Here is a 24,509-nt window from a genome sequence, read left to right as displayed (position 1 = left end):
TATGGAGAAGTGTGCTCACTATATAGCCGAGTGTTCCCTATGGAGAAGTGTGTTCCCTATAGAGGAGTGTGCTCACTATATAGCCGAGTGTTCCCTATGGAGAAATGTGTTCCCTATAGAGGAGTGTGCTCACTATATAGCAGTGTTCCCTATGGAGAAGTGTGTTCCCTATAGAGGAGTGTGATCACTATATAGCAGAGTGTTCCCTATGGAGAAGTGTGTTCCTTATAGAGGAGTGTGCTAACTATAGAGCAGAGTGTTCCCTATGGAGAAGTGTGTTCCCTATAGAGGAGTGTGCTCACTATATAGCAAAGTGTTCCCTATGGAGAAGTGTGTTCCCTATGGAGAAGTGTGTTCCCTATAGAGGAGTGTGCTCACTATATAGCAGAGTGTTCCCTATGGAGAAGTGTGTTCCCTATAGAGGAGTGTGCTCACTATATAGTAAAGTGTTCCCTATGGAGAAGTGTGTTCCCTATAGAGGAGTGTGATCACTATATAGCAAAGTGTTCCCTATGGAGAAGTGTGTTCCCTATAGAGGAGTGTGATCACTATATAGCAGAGTGTTCCCTATGGAGAAGTGTGTTCCTTATAGAGGAGTGTGCTAACTATAGAGCAGAGTGTTCCCTATGGAGAAGTGTGTTCCCTATAGAGGAGTGTGCTCACTATATAGCAAAGTGTTCCCTATGGAGAAGTGTGTTCCCTATGGAGAAGTGTGTTCCCTATAGAGGAGTGTGCTCACTATATAGCAAAGTGTTCCCTATGGAGGAGTGTGTTCCCTATAGAGGAGTGTGCTAACTATAGAGCAGAGTGTTCCCTATGGAGAAGTGTGTTCCCTATAGAGGAGTGTGATCACTATATAGCCGAGTGTTCCCTATGGAGAAATGTGTTCCCTATAGAGGAGTGTGCTCACTATATAGCAGAGTGTTCCCTATGGAGAAGTGTGTTCCCTATAGAGGAGTGTGATCACTATATAGCAAAGTGTTCCCTATGGAGAAGTGTGTTCCCTATAGAGGAGTGTGCTCACTATATAGCAGAGTGTTCCCTATGGAGAAGTGTGTTCCCTATAGAGGAGTGTGATCACTATATAGCAAAGTGTTCCCTATGGAGAAGTGTGTTCCCTATAGAGGAGTGTGATCACTATATAGCAGAGTGTTCCCTATGGAGAAGTGTGTTCCTTATAGAGGAGTGTGCTAACTATAGAGCAGAGTGTTCCCTATGGAGAAGTGTGTTCCCTATAGAGGAGTGTGCTCACTATATAGCAAAGTGTTCCCTATGGAGGAGTGTGTTCCCTATAGAGGAGTGTGCTAACTATAGAGCAGAGTGTTCCCTATGGAGAAGTGTGTTCCCTATAGAGGAGTGTGATCACTATATAGCCGAGTGTTCCCTATGGAGAAATGTGTTCCCTATAGAGGAGTGTGCTCACTATATAGCAGAGTGTTCCCTATGGAGAAGTGTGTTCCCTATAGAGGAGTGTGCTAACTATAGAGCAGAGTGTTCCCTATGGAGAAGTGTGTTCCCTATGGAGGAGTGTGCAAACTATAGAGCAGAGTGTTCCCTATGGAGAAGTGTGTTCCCTATGGAGGAGTGTGTTCCCTATTGAGAGGTGTGCTGCTCTCTATACAGTGGGAGAGGGGCAGGCACACAGAGACAGCCGGACTCAGCCATGTCCCCGTACACCGGTGCAGTATGAAGGGAGAGATGGAGAGCTCAGGCAGGAAGTGAAGTCTCTCCAGGAATCCTCACCCTGTCTCCACCGGCTACGTTTGCAGTCGGGTTGAGGCGGTGACGTCATATCCGGGACGGCCATTTCTTCGGCTAGGGCTAGCGGTTCGTGCGGGTGGGAGCCCGGCGAGCTGCCTGTAACCTGTCAGCATCATGTCCGATTTCGACAGCAACCCGTTCGCAGATCCTGACCTGAACAACCCGTTTAAGGTGAACCGGGGAGGAGGGGTGAGAATCCGCCTGGGCGCTGCTCTGTATACTCTATGCATTCCTCCATCCTATACATCCCATACTGTATACACCCTACCTATACTTCCCATACTGTGCACTGTATACAATACTCATCCCATACTGTATACACCCATCCTATACATCCCATACTGTGCACTGTATACAATACTCATCCCATACTGTATACACCCAACCTATACATCCCATACTGTGCACTGTATACAATACTCCATTCCATACTGTATACACCCATCCTATACATCCCATACTGTGCACTGTATACAATACTCAACCCATACTGTATACACCCAACCTATACATCCCATACTGTGCACTGTATACAATACTCAACCCATACTGTATACACCCAACCTATACATTCCATACTGTGCACTGTGTACAATACTCCATTCCATACTGTATACACCCAGCCTATACATTCCATTTTGTGCACTGTATACAATACTCATCCCATACTGTATACATCCCATAATGTGCACTATATACATTCCTACATCCTATACATTCCATACTGTGTGCTGTATACAATCCTCCATCCTATACATTCCATAATGTATACACACAACCTATACATTCCATACTGTGCACTGTATACAATACCCATACCATACTGTATCCAACCAGCCTATACATTCCATACTGTGCAATCTATACAATACTCATCACATACTGTATACACCCAACTTATACATTCTATACATACATTCCATGCGGTATACAACCAACCTATACAGTCCATGCTGTATACACCCATCCTATACATTCCATCATGTGTACTGTACTCAATCCTCCATCCTATACATTCCATGCTGTATACATCCATCCTATACATTCCATAATGTGTACTGTATACAATCCTCCATCCTATACATTCCATGCTGTATACAACCAACCTATACATTCCATGCTTTGTGCTGTTTACACTCCTCCATCCTATACATTACATACTGTATACAACCAACCTATACGTTCCACACTGTGTGCTGTATACAGTCCTCCATTCATCTTATACATCCCATACTGTGTACTGTATACAATCCTCCATCCTATACATTCCATGCTGTACACAACAAACCTATACATTCCATACTGTATACACCCATTCTATTCATTCCATAATGTGCACTGTATACAATCCTCCATCATATAAATTCAATACTGTATATAACCAATCTATACATTCCATACTGTGTACTGTATACAATCCTCCAACCTATACATTCCATACGGTATGCACCCAACCTATACTTTTCCATACGGTATGCACTCGATATACATCTCCATCCTATACATTCCACACTGTATACACCCATCCTATACATTTCACACTGTATATGCCCACCCTATACATTTCAAACTGTATACACCCAACCTTTACATTTCATACTGTGTACAATCCTCCTTCCATACTGTATATACCCATCCTATACATTCCATACTGTATACACCCATCCAATACATTCCATACTGTATAATCCTCCATCCCATACTGTATACACCCAACCTATGCATTCCATACTGTGTACAATCCTCCATCCCATACTGTATACACTCAACCTATACATTCTATACTGTGCCCTATATGCAATCCTCCATCCTATAAATCCCATACTGTATACACCCATCCTATTCATTCCATACTGTGTACTGTATACAATTCTCCATCCTATACATTCCATACTGTATGCACCCAACCTATACATTCCATACTGTTCACACCCAACCTATTCCTCCCATACTTTGTTCTGAATACATTCCTCCTTCCTTTACATTCAATTCTGTATACCTTCCTCCATCCTATACATTCCATACTGTATATGCCCAACCTATACATTCCATAATTTGTACTGTATACATTCCTCCATCCTATACATTCCATGCTGTATACACCTAACCTATACATTCCAAATGGTGTACTGTACAGTCCTTCGTTTTTTTTTCCCATCCCATACTCTATACACCCAGCCTATGCATTCCTCCATCCTATACATTTCTTACTGTGTACACCTAACCTATACATTCCATAAGGTGTACTGCATACATTCCTCCATATACATTCCATACTGTATACACCCAAACTATACATTGCATACTGTGTATACACCAAACCTATACTTTCCATACTGTGTACTGTATACATTCCTCCATTTTATACATTCCATTCTCCTAAACTTTACGTTCCATACTGTGTACGGTATACAATCCTCCCTTCTATACATTCTTTGCTGTATACGTTCCTCCATCCTATACACCCAACCTATACATCCCATACTGTGTACTCCATGCATTCCTCCATCCTTTACATTCTGTAATGTATACACCAATCCTATACTTTCCATACTGTGTACATTCCTCCATCTTATGCATTCCATACTGTGTACAGTATACAGTCCTCCCTCCTATAAATTCCTTGCTGTATACAACCAACCTATACCTTCTATATGGTATACTGTATAATTCCTCCATCTTATACATTCCATACTCCTAAACTTTACATTCCATACCGTGTACTGTATACATTCCTCCATCCTATACATTACATACTGTGTACTCTATACCTCCATTCTTTACATTCCATATTGTATATACACCCAACCTATACATTCTATATGGTATACGCCCAACCTATACGTTCAATACTGTATGCATTCCTACATCCTATAAATTCCATGCTGTATACACCTATCCTATACATTCCATACTGTGTACTATATACATTCCTCCATCCTTTACATTCCATACTGTATTCACTTGCCCTATACATTCCATTCTGTGTACTGTATTCATTCCTCCATCCTATACATTCCATACTGTATACAACCAACCTATACATTCCGTACTGTATACATTTGTCCATTCTATACATTCCATGCTGTATACACCTAAACTATACATTCTATACTGTGTACATTCTTCCATCCTTGACATTCCATGCTGTATACATTCCTCTATCCTATACATTCAATACTGTATACATGCCATACCGTGTACTGTATACTTTCCTCCATCCTATACATTCCATACTGTATACATGCCTCCATCCTATTCATTCCATACTGTGTACATTCATCCACCCTTTACATTACATACTGTATACACCTAAGCTATACATTCCACACTGTGTACTGTATACATTTCTCCATCCTATACATTCCATACGGTATAAACACAATGTATACATTCCATACTGTGTAAACCCAACCTATAAAGCCATACTGTGTACTGTATACATCCCTCCATCCTATACATTCCATTTTGTATACATTCCATACTGTGTACTGTATACATAACTCAACCCTATACATTCCATACTGTGTACACATAGCTTATATATTCCATACTTAAAATATACATTCAGTCTATACATTCTATACTGTGTACTGTATACACCCAACCTATACATTCCATACTGTGTATACCCAGCCTATACTTACCACATGGTGTACTATATACATTACTCCACCCTATACATTCCATACGGTGTACTGTATAGACTCAACCTGTACATTCCATACTGTGTACACCTAGCATATATGTTCCATACTGTGTACTGTATCCATAGCACCATCCTATACATTCCATAGTGTATACTGTACACTGTATACTTTCCGTACTGTATACATTCTTTTATCATATACATTCCATACTGTGTACTGTATACATACCTCGGTTCTATACATCCCATGCCGTATACATACGTCCAGCCTATATATTCCATACTGTGTACTGTATACTTGCCTCCATCCTGTACACTTCATACTGTGTACAAGCCTCCAGCCAATACATTCCATAGTGTATGCATACCTCCAACCTGTACATTCCATACTCTTTATATTCCATACTGTGTACTGTATGCACCCAACCTATACATTTCATACTGTGCAGTGTGTATGTATACCTCCATCCTATACGTTCCATATGGTGCACTCCATTCTATATATTCCATTTGGTGTACAGTGTACATTCCTCTATCCTATACATTCCATATTGTATACACCCAACTTATACATTCCTTACTGTGTACTGTATACATATCCCCATCCTCTACGTTCCATACAGTATACATATTCCCATCCCATACATTCAATCCTGTATATTGTATACATATCTCCATCATATAGATTCCACACTTTGTACTGTATACATATGCCAATCCTATACAATTTACTGTATACACCCAACCCAACCTATGCCATACCATGTTCTCCACACCCCAGCCTATACATTATATACAGTGTATTTTATTTCCAACCCATACACTTTATGTGCTCAATACATACCCAGCCTATACATTCCATACCATGTAATCTGTATATACCCGATCTATATCATAATATATGCATACCCAGCTCATACATTCTATACTATATCGTGGTTGTATATGTATTTATGTATGTATGTGTGTGTGTGTATGTGTATATATATATATATATATATATATATATATATATAATATCATATATCCAACCGTACCATGTACTATATACATTCCTGACCTATACATTCTATGCCATGTAATCTGTATATATCCCACCTAAACATTCTATACCATGCAAACCCACCTACAGAACACCATGTACTATATCATATCTCCTTCCAACCTTCATAATCAATACATACCCAGCCTGTCTATTATCTACCATGTACTCTATAGGCACATAGTCTTTGCAGTATATACTGTGTATTGTATACAGACACAGCCTGTACATTGATCATGTAAAGGCAGTGCGCAGCCAGTGCAGCATATGACATGTACTCTGTGTATAGATCTATAATGCTGTGTAGCATTGATAACGTACACACAGAATGTACATCTGCAGTTTCCATACTGTACACAGCCTGTATATTATGTCATGCATATTGACTGTGAATTTGATGCTTTTCATTCTATGCATATAGTAGATGGATGGGAGTGCTGGTACTTCTGCTGCTATCCTTAGCTCAAACATGTACATGCTTCTGTTTTTTATATGTGACCAACATTCTAGGCATAGAGCAATGCTTCCCAACCTTTCTTCACTTGGGTTGTGTAAATTGTACCCCCCCCCCCCCATGTGGGTGGGGCCAAGGGCAGAATAGGCGGTGGTGCCGATTGGGAAAGAGAAAGATGCTGCTGTGTCAGTGGGAGGAAAAAATGCCGCAGCATTGGTATCAATGTAATAAAGGAGGGGTCTTGAGTGGCGGACACTTTGAGGTGAACTATATTGCTGTGGCATATCCAGTGTTATCCCATGGCCTGCATGGGGTGTGGCCTGAGACACTGGATTTCCTGGATCCGGGGCTACTTTAGGATTTTGGGACCAGTGTGTGCAGATGGTGCAAGGGTACAGTCTGGTGGCTCATTTGTATGTTGTAGTTAAGGGAGGGCCCTAGCAGGGCTTTTGGTAGTCTGTAAAGATTGTAGCGGTTGGGAACAATGCTGTGGAGTGTGGAGTGGGGTCTCATCTGATGGAGTCACCTTAATGGACTGGTAGCTGGTGCAAACTTGAGGAGAGGTGGATCAGGCTGAGTCTGGTGCCAGGACTTTGTCTCTGGCCTATGCCACTTCCTCCTCCAAATGGCAGTATCCTCTCTTAGATATACGGAGGGCATATCACTCCACTGGGGACTGATTGGGGTGGTGGCACCTGGTATTTATAAAATGAGTGTCGGTGCACACTTAGGCTATATATACACTAGTGACCCACCAATATCGTTTTTTAGTTGCCGCTACCGATACTTTGGCCAATGCATATCAGTATTGGCCGATATTTTTGTACATTTAAAAAAAAAAATTTTATTTGACAGGTACTTTTGTGGAGGGATCTGGGGGTCTAAAAGACCCCAAACCCCTCCTCTGCTCTTAAAAGCATTCAAAAGTTTGGCTCTTTTGAATGCTGTAATGTTTTTTTTAATCTGGCGCCAGACAGTACACGGAAGTGATGTCACTCATGACATCACTTCCGGTTTTTTGCATGGAGACCTGATCAGAGCCGAATGCGGCTTTGATCGGGTCTTCGGCAGCCGTGCAGGCTGGTTGCCCGGGTCTCCCGGTGGGACGGGAGACCCGGGCGAGCCGTGGAAGGCTGGAGGGAGGGGGGCGGGGGACGTCCGTCTCCTCCCGCTCCTTGTAATGACTGCTGAGCGGCTTCTCAGCCACATCGGTTGTCATTACAAGACAGCCGAATGTCGGCTATGGACGTCGGTACCGGGTTGATGCCTCCGGGAAATGCACTATCCGAAATATCGGTAACCTCCGGGGCCGATTCAGATATATCAGGAAAATTGCATATCGGCCCTCGATATATCGGCTTTGCCGATAATCGGTCGATCCCTAATATACACTAGTGATTAAGGCTGGTACAAATTGTAGCAGCAGTTCCTCCTGTGGATCTCAGCGGGTAGGTTCAGCTAGCAGCTTCGTTCAGTATAAAGACAGGTTGCCGGTGGCCACAGCTGCACAGCTGCTAGACACCCTTTGTATGCCTTCAGCAGCGATCACCGCAGGTCATTGCTGGCTGTGCAGACAGCTGCAAATAGATGTGGCCGCCGGCGATCTGTCATTGTAGTGAAGGGGGTCACACCCACCCGCTAAGAGCTGCTGACAGGAGCAGGAGGAACTGCCACTACAATTCGCACCGGCCTTTATCACCGGTGAGAATGTAGCCTTACCCCTGCCACAGCCTTTTACTCAGTGGACCCAAGAAACAGAATTGGGTTTCTGACTCCCCACTGCCACAGCTGTTCTCTGCTGTTACAAAAATATATGCAAGTACTTCTGGGGGATACTCGTACCCCAAGCTGGTAACTGCTAGTAAACCGTGTTGTAGATTGTAGTGTTCAGCTCCTTTTTACACTGCGTTTTGGAACAATTTTCAGGGATACTTTGAGGTGGATTTACTAAAAGCAAATAGGCTGTTCACTTTGCAAGGGAATTAGCCCACAGCTTAGTGAGTGTTATGAATTTTCAAAAATATACCCAATCACATGCAAGATAAATATTAAACTACATTTTTGCTTCCACTTTTTTGGATGTTGGAAGCCAGCACATCTTCACCTAATTCCCTAATCTCTTCAATTTACAAAATTCCTTTATAAAGTGCAACTTCCCTTACAAAGTGAAGAGTTTATTTTTTCATTTAGTAAATCTAGCTATTTGCAGCCACGCCTGTGCATCTGGGATACTCATGCATGAATATAAATCAGTAGGACTTAATTTACTCCAATATACTACTAATATTCTATACTAATATTCTCCAATATACTACATTTTTGTTATTCATTTTCCGTTTTTTGCATTATTAGAACTCCGAGCAAAATTTTTATTTTCCCATGCAGTGAGGCTGTGCTGTACTTGTTTTTGTCTCTGGATTTGCAGATACTTGCCCAATCTGCCAATTCTCCAATCCTCCGTGCACAAGACCGGTTCCTGCTGCACCTGCCCCCCACGGTAGCGGTCTTATGAATGAACTGTTCCTGACGTCATCACTCCCATAGACTGGCTCTGGACATGACGGCAGGAACAGTCTACCGCTGGACATGGGGGGGAATGTGGTTTTCCAGAGGATCGAATGATTGGGTAAGTGTAGCTTTTCTGTGTGCTCCTAAACAAAATAAGTATTTAACTCAGAAGTGTGAGCACAGCCCCACTGCATGGGGGGGGGGGGGACAATTTCCTGGAGCTTGACACACACACATTACAACAATGGTGGTCAATGTACATGTTAAAGGGACCCTCATGTGCAGCCCCTGACATTGCCAAAGGTCTTCTCATAATCAGTGAATGTAATGCTACAGAATGCTGTCAGTGACTGAAAACATGCGAGAGGAGTTAGTTTCAGACTATTGGTGTGCTACTAGAGATGGTTAGAGCCTATGGGCGTGCTACAAGAGATGGTTAGAGCCTATGGGCGTGCTACAAGAGATGGTTAGAGCCTATGAGCCTGCTACAAGAGATGGTTAGAGACTATGGATGTGCTACAACAGATGGTTAGAGCCTATGAGCGTGCTACAAGAGATGGTTAGAGCCTATGGGCATGCTACAAGAGATGGTTGGAGACTAAGGATGTGCTACAACAGATGGTTGGAGACTAAGGATGTGCTACAACAGATGGTTGGAGACTATGGATGTGCTGCAAGAGATGGTTAGAGACTTTGGGCGTGCTACAGGAGATGTTTAGAGACTATGGGCGTGCTACAGGAGATGGTTAGAGACTATGGGCGTGCTACAGGAGATGGTTAGAGACTATGGGCGTGCTACAGGAGATGGTTAGAGACTATGGGCGTGCTACAGGAGATGGTTAGAGACTATGGGCGTGCTACAGGAGATGGTTAGAGACTATGGGCGTGCTACAGGAGATGGTTAGAGACTATGGGCGTGCTACAGGAGATGGTTAGAGACTATGGGCGTGCTACAGGAGATGGTTAGAGACTATGGGCGTGCTACAGGAGATGGTTAGAGACTATGGGCGTGCTACAAAAGATTGTTAGAGAGGAGACTATGGGCATGCTACAAGAGATGGTTAGAGAGTATGGATGTGCTACAAGAGATGGTTAAGAGGCTATGGATGTTCTACAAGAGATGGTTAGAGACTATGGGCGTGCTACAAGAGATAGTTGGAAACTATGGGCATGCTACAACAGATGGTTAGAGACTATGGGCGTGCTACAAGAGATGGTTAGAGAGGAGACTATGGGCATGCTACCAGAGATGGTTAGAGAGGAGACTATGGGCATGCTACCAGAGATGGTTAGAGAGGAGACTATGGGCATGCTACCAGAGATTGTTAGAGACCATCGACATGCACAATTACTACTTGATATTTTGACATCACACACTTACATACAAACATACAAAGCGACACTGGATGGACCGCACAGAAAAATGTAAACTTAAATGTGAAAGATATGAAACCAGTTTAAAGAATATTTTTTCTTTGCTGGCCTGAGTAAGCAGTAAAAGACAGACCACGGGCTGCAAAGTTGGTGAGAAAGGGCCACAGGCTGGGCATCGGGGCTCTACAAAATGATTGTACAATTTTCTTTCTATTTACCAAACGCCGTGTTTTGATTGCTCTTCATGCTGCATAGCTGCTGGTAAACCTAAGTGAGGTTGTACAATCGTATTGTAATATTTGGGGCCAGTTTTACAGTGAATATTATACCATTCTCATTAGTCTCTGCCACAGTGGTGGGCACAATGTAATGACTTATTTGCATTTTTTCATGTGTTTCCTAATACACAGTAATGTAAAAAATGCAATCATCCTGAAAAGGAGGTAGGAGATCAATCAAAGAAAATGGGGGCTTGTGCAATGCAGCCAGAGGTTGGCACTTAAATTTGGGGTGCTGTTCCAATAAATCAGACTTTTGGTATAGATTGTGCAGTGATTTAATTTGGGAGATTCCCTGGAGGAACAGTATAATGGTGTTGTGGTCAGGAATGATTCATGGCTTTAGTATGTAATATTGATCAGAGGTAGATAAAGGCTGGGAACTGTGTACTCTGCCAGCTATACTGATCACTTGTATTAATAATCGCTGTCATGTTTTTTATTATCTGTGTGGTAATACTGAACACATACAATCATGAAGTATTGCCAGTGTGTATTCATAGATAAAGTAAAGGTGATGTCATTTAAAATGCAAATACAAGAAATTGTAGATTATCTTTGGAGAGTAGAAATGGTATGCAATAAAATGGCAACATCTGGACATGATTTTATTAAAGCTATGCTCACTGAAAACGTAACTACATTTGCATAATCTAGAATCAAAAACCGGGACATGACTGTGACAGTAATAAGGTCCGGGCGCCCCAAAACTGAGTCACAGACAACAATGCACCTTTATCCTGTTTAAAGTGTTACTAAACCCAGGACTCTGCATTCACTATAGCTGGTCTCTCACAGTACAATGAACATGGGAATGCAATTATTTCACTAAATATAAACTGCTCAATACCTTTTTTTCATCAGCAGTATATGGCAGCCCCGTGACTTCTATGAGTGTCTGTTTAAAGCTTGTAGACAGAGTTTTCAATCTGCACTGACTGTCTTATCAGTATGCAAATCCCCTGACCCTCTGTCTGGACAGTGCTGATTGGGTGTAGAAGTGGTATGGCCAAAGCTCTTTTGGCCATACTTCTCCTGTGGGTTACAGGAGTGCACTTAGTTCTGCACTCCTGGAACCTGTATTCAGGTGACAGCAGGCTGACATCACTCAGCTGGTCCAGACTCTGACTGACTAATGTTGACTGACTAATGTTGGGATCCATCCAGATGCCCGAGTAACAGCTGGGTCAGTCTCTGCTTGCTGCTGAGTGCTTGAGCCAGCCGCTACCATCCCCTGCAAAGCCTGGCACTCTAGTGTGCGCCTGTGGGGCAGAGCAGAAAGCAGGTAACTAACAGTAATTGGCTCTCTGCTCACTGAAGACCAATAATTAGGTGATTTGTGGTCTTTGATCGCTCCATTCTCAGTCTTGGAGACAGTGCAGTGGTTTTGCACAAAGTAGCCCCAATCCTCCTCTTCTCAAATCCCCTACCAGCAGTCCTGGCTCCTCCCCCCTGGTAAGTGCTGACATAGCCAGCCGCTTGCTATGGTGGTACTCATGCGTACTCACACTCGAGCCCTTCTCTGTGTGTCCATGAGACACACAGAGCAGGCTTCGGCCCTGCCACCCGCTCCCTCCTGTGACCCGCTCCCTTGCTGTGACTGACAGTACTCCTGTTTTTTCAATCACTTTTGTTTCTATTACAAGGAATGTAAACTAGGGATCAACCGATTATCGCCAAAGCCAATTATCGGTATTCACTTTTGAATCTGTATCGGCCCCAGAACTGGCCGATAGTACCTATATTCCAGATACTGCTCATGTAAGAGCCGGTTCACACTACCACGACCAAAAAGTCGCCCCGTGACTTGTGAAGAGACTTGTGAAGAGACTTGTGAAGAGACTTGTGAAGAGACTTGTGAAGAGACTTGTGAAGAGACTTGTGAAGAGACTTGTGAAGAGACTTGTGAAGAGACAGGCGACTTTGTCTGTGGGGAATGCCTGGCTAATCTCTTTCTTCTTCCTGGAAAGTCTGATAACAAGTCGCTTCAATTAAGATAAGGAGGCGACTCCCATTGAAGTATATGGGACAGTCGGATCACAGGTCGCCTCAAAGTAGTACAGGACCCTTTTCTGAAGTCGGAGCCACTTCAGTAGTGCCAATTAAGACAGCACTGATTGATTAACATTGCTTTTGTTATGTCAAGCGACCTGGGGCTACACAAGTCGCCTCACAAGTCGTGCTAGTGTGAATGGGCTCTAAGGGTAAAATGATGTCACATAGGATAATTCCGTTTACAAATGTTATTGAATATGCCACTCGCATATGTACAAAAGATATAAGCAATTCCACATTAGCAGATCTGCTGGCAGATCGGTATCTCTCACCCACTTGCCGTAAGTGATACCCGGCTGATACTGCTCCGTTCGGCATCCACTCAATACCGCTCCGTCTCTCACCCACTTGCTGTAAGTGACACCTGGGTGATACCGCTATGTCAGGCATACGATCTCGGAGGTCACATGGTGAAGCGGTATCACCCGGGTGTCACTTATGGCAAGTGGGTGAGAGACGAAGCAGTATTGAGTGGGTGCCGGACAGAGCGGTATCAGCCGGGTATCACTTACGGCAAGTGGGTGAGCAATACTGATCTGCCAGCAGATCTGCTAATGTGGAATTGCTTATATCTTTTGTACACATGTGAGTGGCATATTCAATAACATTTGTAAACGAAATTATGCTATGTGATATCATTTTACCCTTACATGAACATCGCCACCTAATGGTTGGAGGAGGAGAAGACTAGTCTCGGACCCTGACATAGGATGTAGAAAATATCGGCCGATACCGATATGTTGTGATCAATATATCGGTATCGGCCCTGAAAAAAACATATCAGTCTATCCTTAATGTAAACATCCCTTGTAGTAGAAATAAGCATGAAAGGTCCTCTTTATTGTGAAATCTGGGGTCAAAAAGACCTCAGATTTTACATTTCCCCACAAAGAAAAAAAAAATCGTCCCTTTAAGGCCGTTGGGCGATAGTGACATCAGACGTTGCTGCGGTCCTCCAAGGGCATAGAGTTGAGTGGGGACTATCTTGCCCTTACTCGACTTCCTGCCCATCGCTCCAGGGGATCGGATGGTTTCCCCCATTACCGACGACTCCCGTAAGTGGGGAAATGTCCAGGAAGCGTTGGGGGGGCACCTCTCCCGCAGCCTATAAAAGTGATCCCGTGGTGAACCTCCCACCAGGACTGCTTTTATGTGAAAGAGGATCAACCACTGTATAAAAAAAAAAAAAAACTGCTGCCATAACGACAATATATAATGTCAAAGTAATGACGTGTATATATACAGTGGTTAATAACAGAAAAAGCAATAGCACAGTATTGCTCATATATCAGAGGTGCAATAACAATAAAAAGGTAGGAAGATTCGGATATCAAAGTATATATCTTAAACCGGAAGGGTAAAATAAGAGTGGTCATGTAAGCAGAAGACTTCAAGGACCTCTGAACCCTGAGTCAGTCCACCCCTTAGTAGCTAAAGTAACCATTACAGTAACCACTCGCCCCTATGGTGACGGGCATGTCCTACCCAGAACCCTCCCTACAGGCCAAAAAGGCATAGGAAACGCAGTATATTTTTCACTAGATAAACAATCTCTGCAATGATTGCAAACACGTTCGATGGCAATCAAAATATGCAAACTCATTTAAAGGGTAAGTTCACCTTCTGGAGCGTATTGTTTTCAGGCGTTTTTGTAGGCGTTTTTTGGGCGTTTCTCTGGCGTTTGTTGGGCGTTTTATGAGCGTTTTTAGGGAGTTTTAGGAGCTTTTTTGGGCTTTTAAAAAAAAAAAAAAAAATGGGTGTGTTAAAAGGGGTGGAGACCACCTGTGTATTTTAAAAACGCCCACGAAACACCGATAACGGCGTTTTCCTATGGGACCAGAACAGCTCTTTGATCAGCCCAAAGCCCAAAAAGAAGCTCCTGTACTTTTTTGAGCTACAGGCGTTTTGCTTCACGGGACGAAACACTCAGATGTGAACAGGGGCCATTGAAATGAATGTGATTTTGATTGTTGGGCGTTTTGGATTTTCACAGATGAGCGTTTTATGGGCTGAAAAACGCTCAGGTGTGAACATGGCCTTAGACCTCTTGCACACTGCAGCTTGAAAAAGCTTGGTACCTCCTTCTTTTTTTTTTTTTTTTTTTTTACTGAGCTAAAATACAGCTCACTAATTGTAATGTGTAGATTTAAAAATCTGCGTTTTTGGTCAGTAATTTACGCCTCATGCGTGCAAATACACGAGTGTGCACAAATGTCCATTTACATCTAGTACAGAACAAGAACGCGATAATTCGGGCAAATGCATACAAAAAAAAACCTCTGAAAAAGTAGATGCTCAAACAGGAGTATCGTGTGCAAGAGGCCTTAGGGTGTAACATGCTCCATACTTGCCCCCCCATACCCATCTTTGTAATGGGGCATTGCTGGAGGTGCGGCTAGCCCACAGGTGGGAGTTTTTAGGGCTCATGCACACTGCATCTCAAAGAAGCGGCTCCTACAGGCTTTTGAGCTCTCATTTGTTTTTGTTTTTTTCTGCCTGGAAACTCCCCTTCATGTTAGCCAATGTATCCATGCACACTATGACTTTTTCAGGAGTTTACAGGCAGAATAAACACCCCTCCACCGAACTCGCATTGTTGAGCAGAAAAGATGCCTAAGGCCCTTTTCACACACTCTGTCCTTCGGACGGAGTCCGTTTTTCTCAACGGGGGATCGATCCGATCCCCCGCTGAGCAGGAGGATGACAGCTGTGTCTCTGTGCTGTGTGTGGAGACACAGCTGTGAGTTCCCCATGCATCTCTATGGGGGAAATCGGATGGGAACGGACCGTCGGTTTGTTCTCATCCGATCCGCTGGACGGATGGAAAATAGGGTTTCCATCCGTCCAGATTTGACAGATCGGATGTCAGCGGACATGTCTCTACTGACATCCAATGCCCTATAGGGATGCATGGGGGGACTGTTCAGAGCCGCCAAAAAAAACGGACAGGCGTTTCTGAACGGTCCGCCTGTGTGAAAAAGCACATTAAAAAAAAAAAAAAAAAAAAGTTGCTGAAGGGGAGGGTTTGTGAAAAAAAAAACGCTTATGCTCAATAAAAAATGCAAATAGATAAAAAAATTAACCATTTTAAAGCTTTTATGCAGAGAAATAAAAGCTCAAATGCCTATAAAAGCAGCTTTTTTTGATCTGCGTGCATGAGCCCCAGAGGTGAAACATTTTTGTGAACAGCACAATGATTTTTAATCTACTTGGGCAAATATGAGGCCCTTTAGGTTTTATTGCAAAAGGTGAACTATTGAGAGCAGCCATTGTTGTTATGACTCTAAATGTACATTTTTATTTGTCAGGTGTGATGATTATACAGGATTCAACAGTTACTCCAAAAGATGCTGGAATGTGACAGTTACCAAACCTTTGCCTATTTGTTGTCCGTATTGGTAAAACAGTTTATGCACGCTGTAATATTACATTTAGGATTATATATATACTTTAATCTAATAATCATGTATCAACTTTTTCCATCTTCTATGAAGACTGATCATTCAGTCGTTGTTTTTAGCTGTACGGCTGCAGGCTCCGATGTTTGTTGTCACCTTAGCAGTACTGTCTCTGGTTACATTCGGGCCTGTCTTCACACATTATTAATGGAGGCTCTTTGTGTGTGCAACATCCAAGTCTTGTGGGTTACTTGTATCTCATCTTCTAGCATATACAGTATGTATGTGTGTGTGTGTGTGTGTGTGTGTGTGTGTGTGTGTGTGTGTATATATATATATATATATATATATATATATATAAGTGTATCTATTCCCTCAATGGCTAATTTATAATAGTATGTTTTATTTAAAATGGTAATAAACTCTCATTTAAAAAAAAAAAAAAAAAAAAATTACAGGCAGGGTTTTTTATGACAGAAGAGACCCTCTCGGCATCTAATGTCAAAAAAGCTTTTCCTTCACTGACAGCTGTAATGTGCACTGAGCGGCTCATGATGATGTGACTCCTATGCGCATGTGTGGGTTGACATTATCCCGGCCACTGAAGTGGCTGCAGATAGTGAACACATTTAGGACCACCAGTGAGAAGAGAGACAGGCGCCACTGTAGTAAGCGTCATTTTCGGGAGCCTGCGTTCCACTGCGGCTTCCGGTGTTACCAGTTCCTCGGACCAGCTTCCTGTGACGTCACCTCCGGGCCGGTGGACGGCCGGATCGTGCGGCTGGAGATGCTGATACACGGATTGGAGCTTACTACAGTGTAAGTTACTATGTAAACGTTGTGCAATAAATATTTTTGGCTTACTACAGTGGCGCCTGTCTCTCTTCTCACTTCTACTAGCGGATTCCTCTGAGTTATTCCTGCCAGTGCTGCCTAGTACCCATTCGGGACAGTTCATAACAAGAATCTGGAGACATCCCCTGCACCCCTCCCTCTTACAGCAGTGGACTCTCTCTCCTCTTGCTTGGTCAGAAGCGCCCAACAACTACTTTCTTTGAACATTTAGGACCACCAGGCAAATATGGAAGAGCGTGTGATCAGTGAGTGCAGTGACAGCTCAGTGCTAGAGGGCTTTGTTTGACAGGTAAATCTGTCAAAATGGTGTTATTATGTGGTGCGTTCTAGCACAATATGGCATAAACCACCCGGGGGGCCCAAAAATAAAAGTCTGAAGCATGGCTTCAGGGGGTTGTACAAGGGTGATGCTTGCAGCTAGAGGCATCACGTCGGTACCGTTGTTTAGAGCCGAAAGTCAGCTTTCTTGTAATGACAACCAATGAGGCTGAGCAGCCGCTCCGTGGTTATTACAAGGGGCGGGAGGGGACGTCACCCCCCCTGGCCGACTTCCGCGACTTGCCCGTGTCTCCCGTCCCACCAGCTTGTCGTCGGCTGGATGAAGACCTAAACAAAGGTGGATTCAGCTTTGATCAGGTCTCCAATGTAAAAACCCGGAACTACAGTATGTCATGACTGGAGACTTAAAGGGGCCAAATTTAAAAATGACAGCATTCAAAAAAACCAAACTTGGTATTTTGAATGCTTTGAAGTGCAGTGGAGAGATTTGGGGTCTTTTAGATCCCAGATCCCTCCATAAACAGTTCCTGTCACTGCCTATTACTGTCACAAGGCATGTTTACATCCCTTGTGACAGCAATAAATGTGATCAAAAAAATGTTTTTTTAAACGGACTGTGTAACAAAAAATAATTGGGTAAAAAAAAAAAAATGTAAAGCGCCCTGTCCTTTAGGTGCTCGCACGCAAACGCATACGTAAGCCGCGCCCGCATATAAACGGTGTTCAAACCACACATGTGAGGTATCGTTGCGATTGTTAGAGCAAGTGCAATAATTCTAGCACAAGTACGATTAAAAAAACAAACGATACCCCATAGTTCTCTTTTAATACCAAGGGCATTTTCTCCTGGGGCATTTTTGGCAATGTTTTTGTGACCGTTTTAAAAACTGAGACTTTGGTTGTTCAATTGCGAACCCATAATAAAATATATGCATTGTGATGTTAGGATGGGTAGTTTTCTCCCTTAGAACAATGGAACAGGAGACCTTTCTACTCATTCATTGAAAGCTGCTGTGATCATGCCACTTACCTGGTGACCCATGGACCGTTATCATCTTCCTTCCCTCTTTCCATCAGCATCATTTGAATGGTCGCATGTGAGAAAATCTGACAAGTGCCTCAGACATCAGCTATTGTCTTATGGGGATATTCCCAAATGGCTCAGCTATTGTACTGGGGACAGAGCTCGGCTCAAGTCATTCATGGGCAGCCTTAGACAGGCCATACAATTATACAATTCTTTTTTTTTTTATTTTTTTCGTTCAACCAGCAGGCTGAATAAAAAAAAAAAATGTGCAAATTCTGCCATCAATACACCCGGTGCTGATGGGGAAACCGCTCCTGTAATAAGCCATCCCGTTGTCTTTAGTTCTATGTGCAAATTCTGCTATCAATACACCCGGTGCTGATGGGGAAACCGCTCCTGTATAGAGCCATCCCGTTGTCTTTAGTTCTATGTGAAAATGTTGCCATCAATACACACGGTGCTGATGGGGAAACCGCTCCCGTATTGAGCCATCCCGTTGTCTTTAGTCCTATATAGAAGTACTAATTAATGTTAATTCCAATAGACGTAAGCCATTGATACTCCCTCATTGTCCAGCTTCCTTTTTTTTCTTCTCAGTTTCATAATGAGGTATGTTTAATCATCTTAATTACATAAAAATCTGCTTTTTTTTAAATGGCACTACTGCTAATGCGACATGCTATCATTTCAAAGAATTCCTTTGATGTAATTCCGCTAAGCCAGCCAGCTGTTAATACATAGTTACATTCTAAAATGTTTTTGCATCCTGTTGATGACTAAGTGGCGGTTCACATTTCTCCGATCAGAGATTGCATGTAATTCGGAGCGCACTGCTCCTAAAATTACATGCAATGTCTGTGCGGTGCAAATTCAGCCATACAGTTTGTATGGCTGAATTCGCACCGCAATCGCACTGAACACGCACAGGACCCTTTTTTTTGGTCTGCAGCAGAATCGGATCACATGGTGGTTCACACTAGTGCGATCCGATTCTGTGCAAACTCTCAGATCGCACTGCGATATGCGATCTGATCTGGGGGTGTCGTTAACTTTGAATTGACACCCCCAGCGTTTCGTATATGGCAGTGTGAACTGCCTGTGCTGCGGATGCGATGCGGGAACACGCTGTATATTCGCAGCCTTCCCACATCGCATAAATGTGAACCGGCACTAAATGAAAAATATATGTTGGTGCTCCATATGAATTTTTCCTGTGTGCGATTATTTTAAATGAGTCAAAAAAAAAACTTGCTTAAGTCCCCGTTCACACTGGGGCGACCTGTCTGGTGACCTGGTCGCCTCACAGGTCGCCGTAGGTCGCCTTCCTTAGGGAAGCTGCGGACCCGTTCTAATAGGAGCGACACAAGTCGCCCCGGAGCTTCTTTGGGGCGTCCCGGAGCGACCATCATAGACTTCAATGTTATGAAGTCCGTGCCGGCCGCTCCGCGACCTCTGAGGTCGCCCCGGGAAGTCGGATCGCCCCAGTGTGAACGGGGCCTTAAAGGGAGTAATTGCAAGGAGAATAATTCTGTCACTAATAGCAAATAAGAGTGAAGCCTAACCAAACAGCTGAATACACATTTGCAAAATACTACTGTGCCTGCTGTAATATTGGTCATTTTGTTCAACTGCTTTTGCAAGGAGGATAGCCCCACTATTTACCTTTTGTAGCTTCTTTGGTCACTTACCTGCTTATTGGGTTAGGAATAACTAAATGATAAGATCTTCCTCTTGATCCCTTCTTCCTGCTAGTGGGCTAGATAGATTTGGTGATTAGCACATGTGCCGTGCAGCACTAGGGTCATCGGTTCAAATCCCAACCCTGATACTAACTACCTACCTGGAGTATTCATGTTCTCCTTGTGCCTATGTGGGTTTCCCCTGGGTACTCCAGTTTACTCCCACTCTCCAAAGACATGCTGGTAGGTTAATTGGCTCCCGTATATATTGGGCCAATTTTGTATAATTATCAGCACTATCTAAATACATGTATTAAATAACAAATGCACCCCTCCTTCAGTATATATGAATGGGTTAGATTAACAAGACCTTCAATTGCAGTAGGACTTCATTGGCTTACAGGGCAATACTGCTCGGTGTCTGGCTTCTTCTGTGCATGAGCTCAGGAAGAAAAATATACAAGGATAGAATGGAATACCTAAGCCAGGGCTCGACAAATCCCAGGCACCAGGTTGCTATGGCGAGTAGAAATTGGGTCCTGACACCTGGGCTTTTGTTAGCCCATTCCCAGGTTTGACCTATTCCTATTGCCTGACGCCTCGGACATGCGGTTTCAGGCAGCTGGTTGCTGACTGCACAGTTGGCTGGTTCCAGGAGGAAGTCTATTGATGTCCTCCAAGAACCCTGCCCCTCTGCATGCATCGGGCATGCTCTGTGATCGATGTGTCCTTTTGGACACAGCTGATCACAGATCAAGGGAAAGAGCCAATCACAGTGACCCTTTACCATGTGTCCAATCACAGCTGATCATATTGTAAACAGATTTGCTGGTTATCGGCAGTTCTTTCCTCATGCGCTGTCACAGCATGAGAAAAGTAGAGCTGGAAACTGGCAATTCTGACATTTACACTGATTATCCGTGCTGCTCATCAGTGCCTCCTCATACGTGCCCATCAGTGCTGCCTTATCCATGCCCATTAGTGAGAAAGAAAAATACTTTTTTGCAAAGCATTCTAAGGCTCCATTCACACCTGATCACGGGCAGGTTTTTGGCGATTATGCAGGTAATCAGGTGTGAATGAAGCTTTAGAAAATCTTGCAAATAAGTAATTTTTCTTCTTAACTGATGATTTTGAATCGCTGCAAAACGCGGGGCGGGTTTACGATGCCATTACTTCTTAATGGCATCCCAATCACTCTGATTTTGCCACGCTTGTCGCTCAAAAAGGAACAACATAAGCTTTTTTTGGGCGACGGTGTCGCATGTTGCGATTTGGCATGTGACAATCGTGGCAAAATCATGGTGTGATTGGGGTGCCAATAGAAGTAATGGCATTGCAAGCGCATCCCATGTTTTTCAGTGATTTGCAATCGCGGCGATTCCACCCATGATCAGGTGTGAATAGAACAGAAATTAAGAAAAAAATTTTTTTTTTTTTTCTTCAACATTTTCAATCTTTTTTTTTTTTTTTTTTGCAACGAATAAAAATCCCAGTTGTGATTAAATCCCCCCCCCCCCCCCAAAAGAAAGCTCTATCTGTCTCAAAAAAATATATAAAAATGTAATTTGGATACAGTGCTGCATAACTGCGCAATTGTCAAACAAAGTGCGACAGCACTGAAAGCTAAAAATATGTCTGGGCAGGAATGGGGTGACAGTGCCCAATAGGCAAGTGGTTAACATCTATAAACTTGCTTACCCGCAGCAGAGCTAACATTTTTTTTTTTTTTTCTTCTTCTTTTTCACATACTAGCACCTCCATGTATTCTCCATGTGTAAACTGTCGGTCTTGCATCTGTAAAGATTCACGTCAGGGCTACATAAGAGAAGGGGTTTTGTTGAAAATGAAAGCTTTGTTAGTTAAAAAGCCTCGCTCCTGTGTTCAAAGCGAATTTGTCTAATGGCTGGAATACACGGGCCGAATATCGCCTGATCATTCGACCACCGACTTATGAAAAAGTGTTCGTTGGTCGAAGACGTTGCCAACATACACAGGCCCAATATCGCCCGACCGTTTGACCGCCAACCATCGAAACAGTGCATGCGTGATGATGTTCTACAGATTTTAAATTAACGACCTTAACACCAACGTATAGAATATCGTTCGTTCGCAAACGAGACGACAGAATTTTTTCGGTTTTTTTCAAACTGGATTTTTCGTTCACAATATCGATATCGGTCACTGATGGCTGGGCATTAACGAGTAGAAATTTTCGGCCGATTTTTCTTATCGTGTATTCCGGCCATAAGGCTAAGCTAACCACTTAACAACCTATATCTAGTGTCAGGACAGCTTCTCTTTACAACACTTTATCTCACTACTGTTTTATGCAGGCATGCTTGGTTGGAAGGGACAACATTGCAGATTTAGTCCAAATGCAGCAAAATTTTTCTCTAACTGCCTACGAAAATCACTTTTGTGTTTCTTGAAACAATTGCAGCAGTATTTGGCTTGTAGTCAGGGAGACCCAGAATTCTCACACCCTTGCTTCTTTAATTAGCCTGCTATCTATCGCAGGGGTCGGCTCAGGGCTTCATTTCATTACAGACAACCTTTTGCAATGTTTTTGCTGCTTTGCTTTGCTGGGGGTTTTAGCTAGCATGCACCCAAATTTATATATTTTTCTGAAAGTAAGAAGACCGGTTTGAAAAAAGGTGGTAATTGCAATTTATATTGTTCAATATTTGCACAGATGTTTAACAAACTTATATGTTCAGTACAAAATACACCAAAATGAATTTTAGTGCACACAAACCCAATATAATTTCTAATTGTATGTGTCTATGTCATGTAAATAAATTCCAAAGAGATCAGGCCTAAAAACTGTGCGCGCACAAAGGGGGGACAAAACTGTGATACACAAAATCGTGCATGGGCTAAGAATTTAAAACCTACACAGTTCATCAGAGCTAACTGGAAACGATGCCTTGAGGCCTCAATACACACTGGACGTTATCCAGTAGCAGTAGAAAACTGTAGCTATAGGAGGATTTCAGCTGCTTTTTTTTTTTCAGTAGCGTTTCTCAGCGGTTTTTAGCTTTTTTTTCAGCTGTAGCGTTTGTTTTTTTTTTATAGCAAAACTATACTTCCACAAAAGCTTATGGCTCAAAAATGTTGATAAATGCAGAAAAGCCGTGTTTTCCAGCTTTTATTAGAGCGTTTTTACAGCTGAAAAAACTCCTCTCAAAACCCACTAGTTCTGTGTGTTTTTTTTTTTTCCCAGAAAACGTCCTTGCCATAAACTGCTGATAACAGCCTATGTGTGCATGGACACACAGGAAAACATCTGACGCCAAAAACAGTAGCTGTAAAAATGTCCTAAGGCCTAAGAATTATTCACCTTACTGGTGTGCATGGTGATAATGTGCAATCTTTGAAGGTCTTTGAAAATGGCCAATAGGCGGGCGAAACGCGTTGACGCACTTCCGGTACGGCTCTGACGCATCGTCACTTCCTGGATCGGCCGTGGAACGCACGCTTAACAGCGGCGTCCACAACAACTTGTAGTTTATACACTGCTCGTTTTTATATCCCCGTTTGTGAGTATGTTTTTCTCCACTTGGAGCTTATTAATAAAGCGTTTGAAACTTACTTCTCTATATGCGGTGTTTTGTTTCTAATTTGGGGGCCATGGAGGTGACTCGGGCCAGCGCTATCTAAGAAAACACCTGGTACCATGTGGCATTCCATAGGAGAAGTCCTTGTGCAATATCCCAGTGACTACAGGCTATTTCTATCTGCTGCTCTGGTGAGTGGGGAACCTAGAGGGGTCACCGTCACCTGGAGCACCTTATATTTTATTTTGCACTGGAGCACTTTGGATTTTATTGATCACTTCTAATGAAAGGACTTTTTACACTTGTATGATTTATAGCACTATATGCACATTTTATATATATATTTTTTCTCTCACGTCCTCCCGACAGTCGCCGCCTCTCCATATTCGTCACAATGGGGTTATTGACCTTTGCTCCGTAGGAGAAGCTAGGCAACAGAATATGTCAATATTAAAAGCTTTTAGCATATCCCACCCCCAGGGGGTGGTCCCCTCAGTCAATACCCTCCTGCTTCCTGTATCCATACCTCAGTTTCATTGTCTAGCTATCAGGAGTAGCAGGCTGTTTCTGTGCTGGGGCTTTTTGTCTCA

General features: G+C 43.0%; 1 protein-coding gene across 1 annotated transcript in view; it reads left to right on the top strand.

The window, feature by feature from the left end:
• Nucleotides 1-1,795: 1,795 nt before the first annotated feature.
• SCAMP1 (secretory carrier membrane protein 1) overlaps nt 1,796-24,509 on the top strand; it is a 104,832-nt gene continuing 82,118 nt past the window's right edge. The window contains exon 1 of the mRNA XM_082253347.1: nt 1,796-1,932. Within this exon, the coding sequence (XP_082109473.1) occupies nt 1,876-1,932 (57 nt within the window). The 5' untranslated portion in view covers nt 1,796-1,875. The remainder of the gene's footprint in view (nt 1,933-24,509) is intronic.

The sequence above is a fragment of the Pelophylax lessonae genome (genome assembly GCF_965119305.1).
Source record: "Pelophylax lessonae genome assembly, chromosome: 1".
Classification (NCBI taxonomy): Eukaryota; Metazoa; Chordata; class Amphibia; order Anura; family Ranidae; genus Pelophylax; species Pelophylax lessonae.
Note: the sequence above shows the minus strand (reverse complement) of the source record. Positions and strands in the feature narration are given on the sequence as shown.